The 14,358-nt window shown below is 41.2% G+C and overlaps 1 protein-coding gene across 16 annotated transcripts in view; it reads left to right on the top strand.

The window, feature by feature from the left end:
* Positions 1 to 14,358, top strand: part of nbeaa (neurobeachin a) — a 361,602-nt gene that overhangs the window by 172,740 nt on the left and 174,504 nt on the right. For all 16 annotated transcript variants that reach the window (XM_034178254.1, XM_034178240.1, XM_034178256.1 and 13 more), the window contains exons 4-7: positions 3,151 to 3,246; positions 3,496 to 3,617; positions 10,218 to 10,344; positions 12,600 to 12,719. In XM_034178254.1, the coding sequence (XP_034034145.1) occupies positions 3,151 to 3,246; positions 3,496 to 3,617; positions 10,218 to 10,344; positions 12,600 to 12,719 (465 nt within the window). The remainder of the gene's footprint in view (positions 1 to 3,150; positions 3,247 to 3,495; positions 3,618 to 10,217; positions 10,345 to 12,599; positions 12,720 to 14,358) is intronic.

A 14,358-nucleotide genomic window follows, 5' to 3' on the forward strand; every position in this document is an offset into this window, starting at 1 on the left:
AGTTAAATGCTTTTTGAACAAAATATTTTTGATACTGTAGTAACTGTGCATCTTGATCAGAGACTATATACACTGTATGATACTGGACAAACCCATAAGTGTTCTATAGAAAGCTGTAAGAGCCATTTTGAAGCCCAAAAATTGCCCCTCTCTATGTTGCAATATTGGCAGTGCTCAGTCTGCCTACATCATGGCCAACCCATAAATGGATAGAGGTGGAGTATGCATGAGATACTGTGAGGCCTGGATGGGACAAATCAAGGCTGAACACCCCCATCACACATAGCCGTAGTCACGCAGAATGGCGTTGGAATTATGAATCGGCGCACATCCGAAAAGTGTCAGATTTCAGTTCCAAAACGTTCTGAGCCATCTGCGGAAGTCGACACAGTTGGTCAAAATTGGCTGGTGGCCCCGAGTGTGATGCACATGTTCAAAACTCTCCGGGCGCGGTCAAGATGGGACACCTATCCGAGGACCATGTAACTGCAGTTTACCTATTCCAATGGCGGCAAAATGGGATTGTCTCCATCACAACTGCATATAACATGGGCAGCTGCGTCTCTCTGTCGTGCGCAGTAGCGTGTCATTGCACGCGTCAAGCTCGGAGCTGGACGGATCTCAGGCTGTAATAAATGATCACCTTCTAACTGTGTAGGAGATATGACATGGAACTTGTGCCAGGCAGTTACACCATTAATAAACATGAATCTCACCTCCAACAGCGGCCCAGGAGTGTTTCACAGCACAGACGTGGACGTGGAGCCGGACTGCAGCCTGTGGTTAAAATCCTCTCACCTAAAAGAAAAATATTAATCCCATGTGATAATCCTACCATTGCGGTGTGTTCAGAGTTGCGTTGTGCTCCTGAAGTGTGCAAAAAAGAAAAACGTTCCCTGGAAAGGCGCTCCGTCTGAGGGACTGCATGGCTCAACTGCCAGCAAACTTTGAGCAAAGCTGTCCAGTGGCCCATGCAGTGCTATGCATACATATACACACACACACACACGGCTGAGTGATAATTGCAGCCCCACACACACACTCGCGCGCACGTGCACATGAGGAACACAGCGCTCCGGTCCCGTGTTTCCCATCCAGACATTTGGACATTGGGCAGTCTGCAGTGCCTTTCATGGCCATCTGACAGTAGTCTGTGTTGTCTACATATGCTTTGGATGCTATCTGACAGGTGTGGACCAGGCAGTCTGTCTGTGCTCCGACACTGCTGACCACGCCTCTTTTCCTCATGACTGCGTCAGATTATGGCAATATTTGCCATGTGCCGGCACATTCTTGCTATGTGTGACGGGGGCTTTAGAGTTAACTTTGGTTCAAGTGTGTATTAAATCATATTTTTGGGAACTGGGTGGTGGTTTTCGCATTGCGTAGCTTTGGTGTGGTCGTTAAAATTATGACCAGTCCTTTTCCTCAGTAATTGTGGATTAACTGGACCTTTTGCATACTAATTGCCTCATTATACAAAATTAAATATCAATGAAATAGTTGAACAGAGGCGTCTTGGATGATCCATTTGGACAATTAGTTGCACAACAAGCCATGTTATTATTTTCTTTAAGAAAAGTATGATTTGTTTAACTGCTTTTACGCTATCATCACTCTTCTACAAGGTCTGTTAGAAAAGTATCCGACCTTTTTATTTTTTTCAAAAACCTGATTTGAATCATGTGTGCTTGCATGAGCCAACCTTGAACCTTCGTGCACATGCGTGATTTTTTTCATGCCTGTCGGTTGCGTCATTTGCTTGTAAGCAGCCTTTGTGTGAGGATGGGTGGAGTCTCTCGTCGTTTTGTCTTTGCAAGGAAATGGCGGAACGAGTGGAGCAGCGCGACTGCATCAAATTTTGCCACAAACTGGGCAAAAGCCAGGTGGAAACCATTCGGATTATTCAGACAGCTTTCAGTGACGATCCTCTGGGCGTCACACAGATTAAGGAGCGGTACAACCGGTTTAAAGATGACTGCACAATGGTGGAGAGCGTGCCGCGCTCCGATCGGCATCAACACGCTGAAATGACCGGATCATAAAGTGAACACTGTGATGATGTGGGACCGTCGTGTGATTATCCGAGAAATTGCGGAAGAGGTGGACATCAGCACTTTTTCGGCACATTCCACTGTGAAAGAAGATTTTGCCATGAAAAGAGTGGCGGCGAAATTCATTGGCACGAAGCTGATGGCGCAGCAAAAGCGCCTCCGTGTTGAAGTCTCACAGGACATGTAACATGCCCAGCTCGTCAACCATTCAGAAGATTCAGACGGCTTTCGGTGGCTTTTCAGTCGTGTGACTATTCGAGAAATTGTGGACAAGTTGGACATGTCAGGGCATGTATTGAGGGTGTGGTGTTGGTTTGATAAAATAAATAAATAAAAACATTTTGAAAACAAGTCCAAAAAGATGCAAGATATCAAACATGGTCAAAAAGTTCTGTTATTATTAAAAAAAAAAAAAAAAAGTGACTTTGCAACAACACTGCACACAGTGCGTGTACATAACACCTTGTACTTTGTGCTGGATGTTGTGCTTGTACTGTTTAAATTTGGCTCTCAGGATCACTTTGTAGAGCTTACTTTCCTTAGCTGCCATTCCTGTTCAGTTTGGAGTTGTTTGGTGCTGGTTGGTACTTTAGCAGATGCTGCCTCCCACAAGCTACGTAGGTCAATATGCCCTCATCCCTTCTTGTCAAGCTTTCTGCTGCTCAGTCTGCTGGGCAACTGCCATCAACAACCTCTGGTCACTGATCAGTGGTCCAGAGTAAGACCGTCTTCCATCCCTTTTGCCCTCTTTCCATTCTTCCTCTGTGCAATAACAATTCCCCTTCTAGCCAGCTCATCCTTTTTCTCCTCTTTTCCAATTTCTTCCCCTCCAGCACAGTTTTTTCAAGATGGATTGATTAAGGGTTGCCATGGTATTGATGAGGTGTTGTCAGGGGAGGACAGAGGTGATTGAAGAGTTATGGATCTTGTGGGGTTGTGGTAGAGCTATAATGTCACACCATACCTCTCCCCTTCTCTTTTTTAACAGCTTTTTTTTTACCCCGTGCCTGTGATAGGTAGCATCTGTCATCTACTAAATGACAACCCTTCTCTTCTTTACGTCCTCTTTCATTCCTTACACTCTCCTCACCTGCAGCCAAGGCATGCAATCAAGCTCTTGTCGGTGTTGAACCAGATGCCACAGAGACACGGTCCTGATACCTTTTTCAACTTTCCAGGACGGAGTGCAGCGGTGAGAGAGATACATAACCACACACAAACCTCATTATGAAAATTCAGCAGGTTTTTCTTTTGTGCACAAAATATTTATAAACCTGTTTTTATGGCATGCTAATTTGCAGTCATCCAACACACTTTAATTGGCAATTTAATCACTCAGTGCAATGACTTGACAATTGGAATTGCAAGAAAGAGGTTAATGACTGACTGAATATTAATTTCCTTTAAAATAGGCAATTATGGTGTTTGTTTGCTCCCTCAGGCTATAGCATTGCCCCCAATTGCCAAATGGCCTTACCAAAATGGATTCACTATCAACACTTGGTTCAGACAGGACCCACTCAACAACATCAATGTGGATAAAGACAAACCATACCTCTACTGGTAAGCTGAGCACACTGTTCCCCCAGATTACTCTATCACAGAATATGAACATGAAATCCTTTTTTGCGACGTAATGGTGTTTGTTCTGAAATTACATGACAGATCTAAACAACAAAGCTTCATCATCAGAATGCAGCTGCTGGTGATGTGGCATCTTTGTATGCCTCATTATTGTGTGAACGTCATGAAATCAGTGTTCATGAAAACAGTGGACTATCTGTTTTCTAAGCTAAATGTGAGCTTCCAGGATGCATATCTATGAAAGTGAGAACAGAGATTAAGTGCATACTTCATATTTCTTTTAAACATGGTTTGAGACCACTAAGAATATTGTGTAAGGTATAAATCAAAATACACAGCTGATAAAGTCAGTTCAGGTCTTTTTTGACAGGGTGGTAAAACACATGTAGCTATGAATTGATTGTACAAACATAAATAATACGTTTGTACAAAACATAACTATTTTAGGGCCCCTTCACATATAGTGCGAAGTTTGGACAAAGTGCACACTTAGTGCACATGATGCAGGAATCGTGTGGAAACCGTGTAATGTCGTCACTGCCTCCAACGCGTCATACACCTGTTGCTGCAACTATTTGTGCACACAATTGCCATAAAGACAAAGTGTGCGTTGTGTGAACCCATCGCACTCTCTTGCGGCAGGTGCCGGCCAAATTCCAGGTTACACGCACGGACATCTAACACCGCTCACATGACACTTAGAAAATGTGTGGCCAGTCTTACTGTTGTCACGATAACAGACTGCAGACAATCACTTTCGTACAGAGAAATTTGTCTAAGTCCCACACGAGTGTGGCTTTGGTGTGTGCGCTGAGATGACAGGAGGTGTGTCCTCCCAGTAAAGCGGCTGTGGAAATCTGTGGATCTGGACACCACGTACTGTGTTTGGATGGACATGGAGAAACAACTGCCCACTGTGACGTGCGTGTCTGTTTGCTGTTATCAAGAGGGCATAAACAAAAAAATATATCACTGTGGCAATGTGCTGTAGTGAGTGAGTGTGCGCACATGGACAGGTTGCTCCCAGGTTCAAACGTACCATCAGATGAGAACACGCAGCAGGTGATCTCACTGTCACGTCACCCATGTGAGCTCTGTTCCACATGATGCGGTGTCCTGCGGCGCGTCATCCACAAGACGCGCACGGCCGGTTGGAGACGCGCCAGCAGATGCCGACATGAATGACACGAGCAAACTGCTTCTCATTCATGTAATCTCATGACTATGTGTCTGTGACCATGGGTCATTTACAGATGAACAGAATGGATCATATTTTTATTGCTTGCTTGATAAATGTGGTGTTTTTATATGGTGTGTGTCCTTCCTGATATGAGGCAGATTCCCACAGCTTTCAAAGAACACGTCCATAGCTCAGTGGAAAGGTCTCTGACTGGCAATCAGAGCTTCACGTCCAGTGGATTGTATATTTATTTATTTATTTATTCCCCCCCCCCCCCCCCCCCACATAAGCAGCGCGATGTTGTCCCACAGGTACCAGCTGTTTTTGTTATATTTCCTCCACATAAGCGGCGCGATGTGCCGCAGCTGGCACTGTGTGTTCCTGCCCAAAAGACACCGGTGCATGCACGAACTCTCGCACTGGGTTCGTGCACACCTGCCTGTCGGCGCAATGTTTCGTGGTGTGCTAATTCCGAACTGTTTCGTGCTGATTCGCCGTTTTCGTCCAAATGCCGTCCAAACTTCGCACTGTGTTTGACAAGGTGGTAAAACAAATGTAGCTATGAATTGATTGTACAAACATAAATAATACGTTTGTACAAAACATAACTATTTTAGGGCCCCTTCACACATAGTGCGAAGTTTTAGTGCGATGTTGTCCCACAGGTAGCAGCTTTTTAAATTTTTTTATATTCCACATACGCGGCGTGATGTGGTTGTACATTAATGTTGTACATGGAGGACACAGAGATTGAAACTGGTCTTTTGCCAGGGAGAATTATCTTACAACAAACCAAAGTAATGTGGTTTAAATGGGATTTTATGTGGCTAAATTAGAAAGAATTTATATTGTTCTACACCAAGCATGGACTGGACTTATCAAATGTAAAAATAGTTTAATCAGAAATGAGCTGCCTTGAACTACTTTCAAACAACTCTCAAGTTGGGGCAAATTGGTTTAAACTCGACTTGAATTTGACAAACTGTTTTTTGACTGATTGACAAGGAAACAATTGAATAACTTCACATTTTGGACAATTAATCCAAAATTTTACTCCTGAGCTCTGGAAAACTGTGATTATAATAAGTCACAGAATAATCTGAAAAATAAATAATAGTTATGGCCCTACAAAAGAACTCTGTAGACTATGACAGTAGGTATGCCAGCTGCATTGTCTGAAGTAAACAAAGTATTGGAAATAGACTAGACCTTATGAACCTAATAGCTGATCCTTCAGAAAGTGCCAGTATTTAGGACTTCCGTAACTTTATCAGGATTTCCATTCCCATTATGTGGGCAAGGCAAACCTGCAATTTTCAGAATGTGCACTGTAAGTAATGCATATTAAGTAAGCCCTGCCATGAATTGTTCTGCCAGTCTCCTGTTGCTGCAAGTAGTAAAGTGTGTGAAGTTACTGGCAAGTCATTTTTCTGAATCTGCTTTACAGTAAAAGTATTTTAATATAAACTGGAGTTGGTAGCTTGTGAATCTGGTGACAACACCAAAAAAGGAAGTCCTTGGGGAAGCACTGACCACATAAATAGCCAAGGCTACCCCTGCTGATCATTTCACCAAAATGAAGACGTGAGTGAGTACAATGGATGCTGGGTGTTGGCTGTTGATGCTGCAGAAGCAAATAGAATATGATTAGTAAAATAATACAACAGACTAAACCACATGACAGGATCTTAGTAATGTAAATAAACAGATAATGAATTGCAACATAACTTTAAATGTCAGGACACTCCATTATGAGTTTGCTGCCGGGTGGATTCACAGCTGCAATGCAGAGCTGGACCTTGCTGTCCTCGCCGTTAGCTCTCTAAGCGTAAGCCGTTAGGCACTATGAAGCTTCATTAGTTTTGACCTTTTATTTAATTGTGGTTCTTCACTGTGCTGCATGGCTTCTCCTTTGCACCCCTTTGCTCTGCGGTTCCACTAACCGCAGGCATTCAGCTTTCACTGTCCCCAAAAACCCTGACGAAGCTTTTGCACAAGAATGGCGGAACTATTTGTTGACTAGAGTTTGACATCACTTACTCATGCTCCAATGTATTCATCAGATTAGCTCTGATTGTTTAAAAAGAAAGAGTCCGTATTTAATCCTGTTTCCTTAGTAACCATTAGTCAGGTTGTCATGGTAAGTTTGCAGAGGGAGGGAGGGCGTCCTCTTCTTCCCTGGCCCCGGTCTTATCATCATCCTCCAGATGTAGCTGCTACTCCAGCCGCCTGTCTGATACTGGCCTTCACAGTCACTCGAAGGCCGTGATAAAGCACTGTATGCTCAGAAAACGTGTACCAGGAATTCACTTGAGATGGATTATATTTGTTTTTTGGCCCCCGCTACTTGTGTGGTCCTTCTAGGCTGTTTTAGAAGTGAACTGTCACTTGTTTTTTCATGAAGAAGCTTAGCTGGGGGATGTTATGTGGAGGCGGGTATATGGTTGCCAGAAGAGAAATGTAGTACTGTAGATTAACAGTTTTTCCTTAAAATCATGTAAATAAGGATGTTTCCTTTTGCTGCAAAGAAAATGAGGTGTGTCTGCTTTTATTTGAGGAGTTAGGATTTTACTAAACATGCTTTAACAGAGATGACCTTTAATACAGATGAACTCAGGTTATGTTCTACAACCCCAATTCCAATGAAGTTGGGACGTTATGTAAAATGTAAATAAAAACAGAATACAATGATTTGAAAATCCTCGTCAACATGTATTCAATTGAATACACCACAAAGACAAGCTATTTAGCGTTCAAACTGATATACTTTATTGTGTTTGTGCAAATATTTGCTCATTTTAAAATGGATGCCTGCAACACGTTTCAAAAAAGCTGGGAGAGTGATATGTTTTCCACTGTGTTACAGCACCTTACCTTCTAACAACACTAAATAAGCGTTTGGGAACTGAGGACACTAATTGTTGAAGCTTTGTAGGTGGAATTCTTTCCCATTGTTGCTTGATGTACGACTTCAGTTGTTAAACAGTCCGGGGTCTCCGTTGTCGTATTTTTGCATCACACATTTTCAATGGGCGACTGCAGGCAGGCCAGTCTAGTACCCGCACTCTTTTACTATGAAGCCACAGTGTTGTAACACGTGCAGAATGTGGCTTGGCATTGTCTTGCTGAAATAAGCAGGGATGTCCATGAAAAAGACGTTGCTTGGATGGCAGTATGTGTTGCTCCAAAACCTGGATGTACCTTGCAGCATTGATGGTGCCATCACAGATGTGTAAGTTGCCCATGCCATGGGCACTAACGCACACCCATACCATCACAGATGCTGGCTTTGCACTGGTAACAATCTGGATGGTCTTTTCCGTCTTTTGTCCAGAGGACACAACATCCATGATTTCCAAAAACAATTTGAAATGTGGACTCATCAGACCACAGCACACTTTTCTACTTTGCCTCAATTTTAAATGAGCTCAGGCCCAGAGAAGGCGGCGGTGTTTCTGGATGTTGTTGATGTATGGCTTTCACTTTGCATGGTAGAGTTTTAACTTGCACTTGCAGATGTAGCGACGAACTGTGTTAACTGACAATGGTTTTCTGAAGTGTTCCTGAGCCCATGCGGTAGGCTCCTTTACACAATGTCAGTTTTTAATGCAGTGCCGCCTGAGGGATCGAAGGTCACGGGCATTCAATGTTGGTTTTTGGCCTTGCCGCTTACGTGTAGAAAGTTCTCCTGATTCTCTGAATCTTCTGATTATATTATGGACTGTAGATGATGGAATCCCTAAATTCCTTGCAATTGAATGTTGAGAAACTGTTGGACTATATTTTTCACGCAGTTGTTCAAAAAGTGGTGATCCTCGCTCCATCTTTGCTTGTGAACGGCTGAACCTTTTGGGGATGTTCCTTTTATATCCCGTCATGACACTCACCTGTTTCCAATTAGGTGTTCTTTGAGCATTCATCAACTTTCTCAGTCTTTTGTTGCCCTGTCCCAACTTTTTTGAAAATGTGTTGCAGGCATCCATGTCAAAATGAGCAAATATTTGCACAAAAACAACAAAGTCTGTCAGTTTGAACATTAAATATCTTGTTGCTGTGGTGTATTCAGTTGAATATAGGTTGAAGAGGATTTGCAAATCATTGTATTCTGTTTTTATTTAAATTTTACTCAATGTCCCAACTTCATTGGAATTTGGGTTGTACCATAACTGAAAAAGTACCAAATTGAACCAAACAGTGTTTGAAATGTTATTTTTACAATTGTTTGCTTTAATGTTTGATGTTTTGTTTGAATATCTGTGCAAAATTTCAAGTCAGATTTTTTTCTCATTTGTAAACAGTTTTATTCAGCAGTAACTGAAATGGTGCAATTCTGGTCTTTGAATGCACTCAACCATATTCAGCTTCTGAGGTAAACAAACTTAAAAACTCATTATCTCTCCTCAAAGTGTTCATCAGAGGTATACACAAGTGTTACTAAGGCATGGTGTTGGTCAGAGATGTTTGGCTGTGCTAATATTTTTGCAGGAAAACAAAGGTGCAAGTCTTTAGGATCCCAGTGCTTCCTGTTTTACTGTATGGATGTTTGACTTAGACGTTAACCAATGACCTAACGCGATGACTTGATTTTGTTGGTCTGTGTCCCTTCAGATGATCCTTGGTACTGCTGGAATGACTTTCTTCAGATTTCACATACTGCATATGCTTTGCGTCACAAGTCAGTCATGTCACATTTTTGGTACTTTCTACACACGTGTTTGTTGCAGTGTGTGTGGGAAAAGATTGGGAGAAATAAAGAGAGATAGATCCTTGGCCTTTTCAGATGTTGGGGAACCTTTGTGTAGGATCATGCACAGAGAAACTTGTCACATGGCGAAAAAGTCACAGCTACCAGTCCCTCAAAATGCAAGTGATGCTCCTCATTGTAGTCCCAAGGAAACCATTCATTCCAGTGGTACTCAAAGATCCTCTGTAATGTACTGTCAAAAACAACCAGGTATCATCTTAGGTCATTGATTAGCATCCAAGACTCACAACCATACAGTAGGACAGAAAGCACCATGACCCAAAAGATTTGGGCCATCATTCTTATGCAAAAATATCAGCATTCTCAAACACCTCTGTCCAGACTCATGATTCTATAAGTTCTTCACAGGCCTCTGTTGATCTTAACGGCCGTAGAACCATAGACATGAATATCACTGTAGAGAGAAGTGAATATCTGTTCAAGTTCAGCACTTTCACCGCATATAGCTCCATTTCTGATGGCCACGTCCAAGAAGTCATTGAACACCTGGATGTTAGTGATGAGCCAAGGCAATAGCAGTGTTTGCATGTGTGTTTGACCCAGTAAAAGTGTTGCAACATTTTTATGCGACAAACAGAAAACCAGCCTAAATAGGTCATATGTAATGAATCTTGTTCTTTTTCCACCCCTGCAGTTTTCGCACCAGTAAAGGAATAGGATACTCCGCTCACTTTGTGGGAAATTGTCTCATCGTAACATCATTGAAGTCAAAAGGAAAAGGCTTTCAGCACTGTGTGAAATATGATTTCCAACCACGCAAGGTACGACTCGATAAAACTTAAGCACAGAATTGGGCACATACTCTGCACGCAGGGATGTACATAATTACAAAGGTACAGACAAACGGGTAGTCTGATGATGCTGAGACTGTTCTGCTGTGTAGCACACACTCTCTTTTTGTGTCCTTGTACTGTTCACTGGCAGTGTTGATAAGTGTAGATAAGAAATGCCAATTAAGACCTGCACACTGGCCTGCTACCTCACTGTCAGCATTCTCCTAATGTCCTGCACAGACAAATGCATACACGCATATTTATTTGATGCGATGGCCTTCTTCAGGATCTGCTGACCAAATACAATCTGAGTGCTGCCTCACAAAGTTCCCAGTGGCTCCATTTGATCAATTTATGTATAAGTCGCTGTGTCCGGCAGCATTTTATCCAGCATGTGTGACTGTGCATGCACATGTGGCTTTGTCCGCTCCTCTGCTCGACTATGCATGCATCAGCAAAATTCAGTCGTCCTCCCCTCCTCTGTGTCATCCTCCCCATTACAGTTTCTTCCCCAAGGGAGCCTGTGTGTATTGCCACCAGGCATTATCAGTCTTCTAACTAGAAGGTACATGCAGAGAGCGATTATCTCCTCTGGGGGAATAATGGCTAACCAAAGTACCTCAACCAACTGACCACAGAAAACAGTCAGAATTATGTATTTTCTAATTCCTCCAATTACACCTCTGTGACATCATAAGGTGAGAATTTAACAGGATGAGATCAAAGGAAAATCTGTGTCACAGTGTTAACAGATGTTGAAGAAAGAGATGGAAGGCCCGATCTTCTGCACTAAATGGCACAAAGCCCAGGACAAGTGTTGCTGCTAGTTTCAACAGAATGCATTTGTCATTTTTATGCTCAGCTCCTGCATCCTCTAAATTATACCATTTGCACCCCTGTGAGCATGTTGGTCTGAAAATGAGGTGTGGTCTGGTGCAGATCTGGCACGTTGATAACATTATGACCAGAAATGATTGGAACCTTAGACCAACCACCAAACCCACTATCTAACGCTGTACAAAGTGTGCAGCAACCTTACGTTTGCTGCTTCATGACGCATGTACACTCCTGCTTGCACATATCGTGGCCAGTCGCCCAATGTGATGGCATATTATGGCCACTCTCGGCAATGGGGTGGGGGTGGGGGAAGGGAGCAGTTGGGGGGGAATCACATTTTAGGAAAGATGAAGTTACCTCCCTCTTTTTAAGATAACTTTAACTAGTTCTAGCTTAGCCTCACATAATTTTCCATTTGCTAATGGGAGGTAGTGTTTTAATGTAACGCTTCCTGGGGAAAATGTTACCTGGAGGGAACGAGAAACTTCTCAAATTTGAGGTATATTGACTTTTTGCCCAAATGTGGGAAAAAATGTGTTGAGATTATTTTAATGTCAACCATTATTTTTTATGCATTTAACGCAAAGTTTCCAGGGAGATTATGTGTCTTGTTACAACACAATTGTTTTCGCCCTCTTTTGTCATTCACAATTGCATGCATTGTTTAGAACACATTATTTTTAGGTTTAATTATTTGGAGTTTTGTAGGCTCCTACCTTCAAAAACATAATTATGTTTTCCAACTTAACTATTGTAAAACAGTATTATAAAAGGTATGTAATTTCCAAGGTCTTTGCCAGATTGCCATATCATGTTACTATGATAGACAGGAACCTGTTAAAGGATGTTCAAACAAAAGATTTATTGGGTGCAGCAGCTAGTAGCTAAGATTAGATAGCTTTAATGTCACTGTGCAATTACAATGAAATGTTGTTTGGGGCAGCATATAAATACCTAATATGGATAAAATGTACAGATGAATATGGTCATTATAAAATATATATGTAATATTTTTTGTTGTATAATTTGTAATCCATATAATATGTTAACGATGTAAACATAAGAATAGTTGAGAAATAAATATTTTATACACAGAGTGAAGATGTCTGGTTTGGGGAGTAAGTGTTGCTGATAGTATTGTATTGGAGAATTTTACTAATTTTGCATAGTTCATATTGTCACACTTGATGGGTGTTACATCGGGAACACATTGCACTTGTGTCATATTTTCTCAAACGGATAATGCACTTCATATGTAGACAGTTTTGTAAAATGTCCTTGAAATACTTGCTAATTTGTTCATGATATACTTTTGTCCTTGAATGTGTGTTTATTTATTTTTTGTGGGGGGGTTGTTTTTTTAAAATCTTGTTTGTGACTGTATTTTTAAAACCACCCCCATTCAGTGGTACATGATCAGCATCGTCCATATCTACAACCGTTGGAGGAACTCTGAGATCCGTTGCTATGTCAATGGTCAGCTGGTCTCCTATGGTGATATGGCCTGGCACGTCAACACCAATGATGTAAGCACACTGATACTGGCTTTTTTACTATACTTTGTCTTGACTAAATTGTGTATATTTTAGAAAAATGTAGATTAAAGAACGTGTTTTATTATCTTGTTACTTACAACAATCTACAGGAGAGTAGAATCACAGCAAATGAGTCTGTCAATATGAATTAGAATTTTCTCCTCAATCCAGAAATCAGCTGGCAAAAAGTCCAGTTGTGGTTATGCTTATATACAGATTTCACTCCTACCGTGATGTTGGCAGACATTTGATGTTTGTCCTCTACATTCGTTAGTTGAGCAGCGTTACCCTTGGGCTCCATTCCAGCACACCTTGCCCAGACTCCAATTTCCAACTTTTCCATTTAGGAATGGAGTGGTCAGTTGAACTCCCTGTGCTCACAAAAGCTTCATTACACTTGTGTTCTGGTTTGCTCTTGACATTGGAGCAATTACAAAGTGCTGCTTTTATTTGATGTAAAAAATTTCTGGCCTTCGGGTTAAATGTCTTTTCCAGTTCAGTCAATTTGCTGAGACTTGAAAAGAAAGAAAGAAAGAAAGAAACGCATAGTGCACCAGTTGAAGTAACATCTTACAATGTGTTGATGCTATCCAGGTTGATTTATTCGTCCTTGAAGGCTGAACATAAAACCCATTACTATTATGAAACAATAAAGTCAATAACATTTTGTGATAAAAGGTTATCAGAGGGCTGAAGACATTCTAGGCGTATACTTATGGCAAAGTTTTAGGAGTGATTAGAAAAGACAGTTTTACAAAGTATATGTATTATTATCACCATCTTCTGTGTCTTATGACCAACTCCAGACTGGGGGTTCCTTGTGTGATTATTTTCATTATATAATCTTTTGATAATTTCCTTGAATAATTGATTAGTTGTTTGTACTATAAAATGCTAGAAAATGGTGAACAATGTTGATCATCAATTCCCAAACAAAAAGATGACGTACTTAAATATCTGGTTTGTCCACAACCCAAAGATATTCAAGTTATTCTCACAGAGGAGGAAAGAAACTTAGAATGTTACCAGAAAAAAAAAATCACATTTAAGAAGCTGAAATCAAAGAATTTGGGCTAACACCCCCCCCCCCCCCCCCCCCCCACACACACACAAAACCAGAAAAAGACGCAAAGTGATTAATCAGTTATGAAAATAGTTGGTGATTAGTTCAGTTAATGGATCATCAATTAAACGTTTCAATATTTCAGCTCTACTACAGACAAGAGATAACCATAATCATCATCTGAAATAAAATATGTCTGCAGTTTCCACGTTCAGCAGAGCTACAGTGAGTTTAATGCTGCATTCACATGTTGCCTGTCAGCGGCAGACTGAAAACTGGATGTTCCATTATTTTTAATGAGAGGTTGATAGAAAAATTCTGCGACCTCTGCAGCTGCGCAGCCTGACAGTATTTGCTGTTAAAAGTTAATTAAAATGTTAAAGTTTTGCTGCTTACCGCAGTGACAAGGACAAACCAGGTGTTGTTTTATCTTCAGTGAGGAGGGAAAACGGAGAGCAAGAAATTGATTATTCAAGTTACTTGGTTTTAATTGGGTAAATGCAAATAATTTGTGTGATATTATATATAATTAATCTATAATCTCAAAAAGTTAACTTTTTAAACTGC

The sequence above is a fragment of the Thalassophryne amazonica genome, chromosome 9 (assembly GCF_902500255.1).
Source record: "Thalassophryne amazonica chromosome 9, fThaAma1.1, whole genome shotgun sequence".
Lineage (NCBI taxonomy): Eukaryota > Metazoa > Chordata > Actinopteri > Batrachoidiformes > Batrachoididae > Thalassophryne > Thalassophryne amazonica.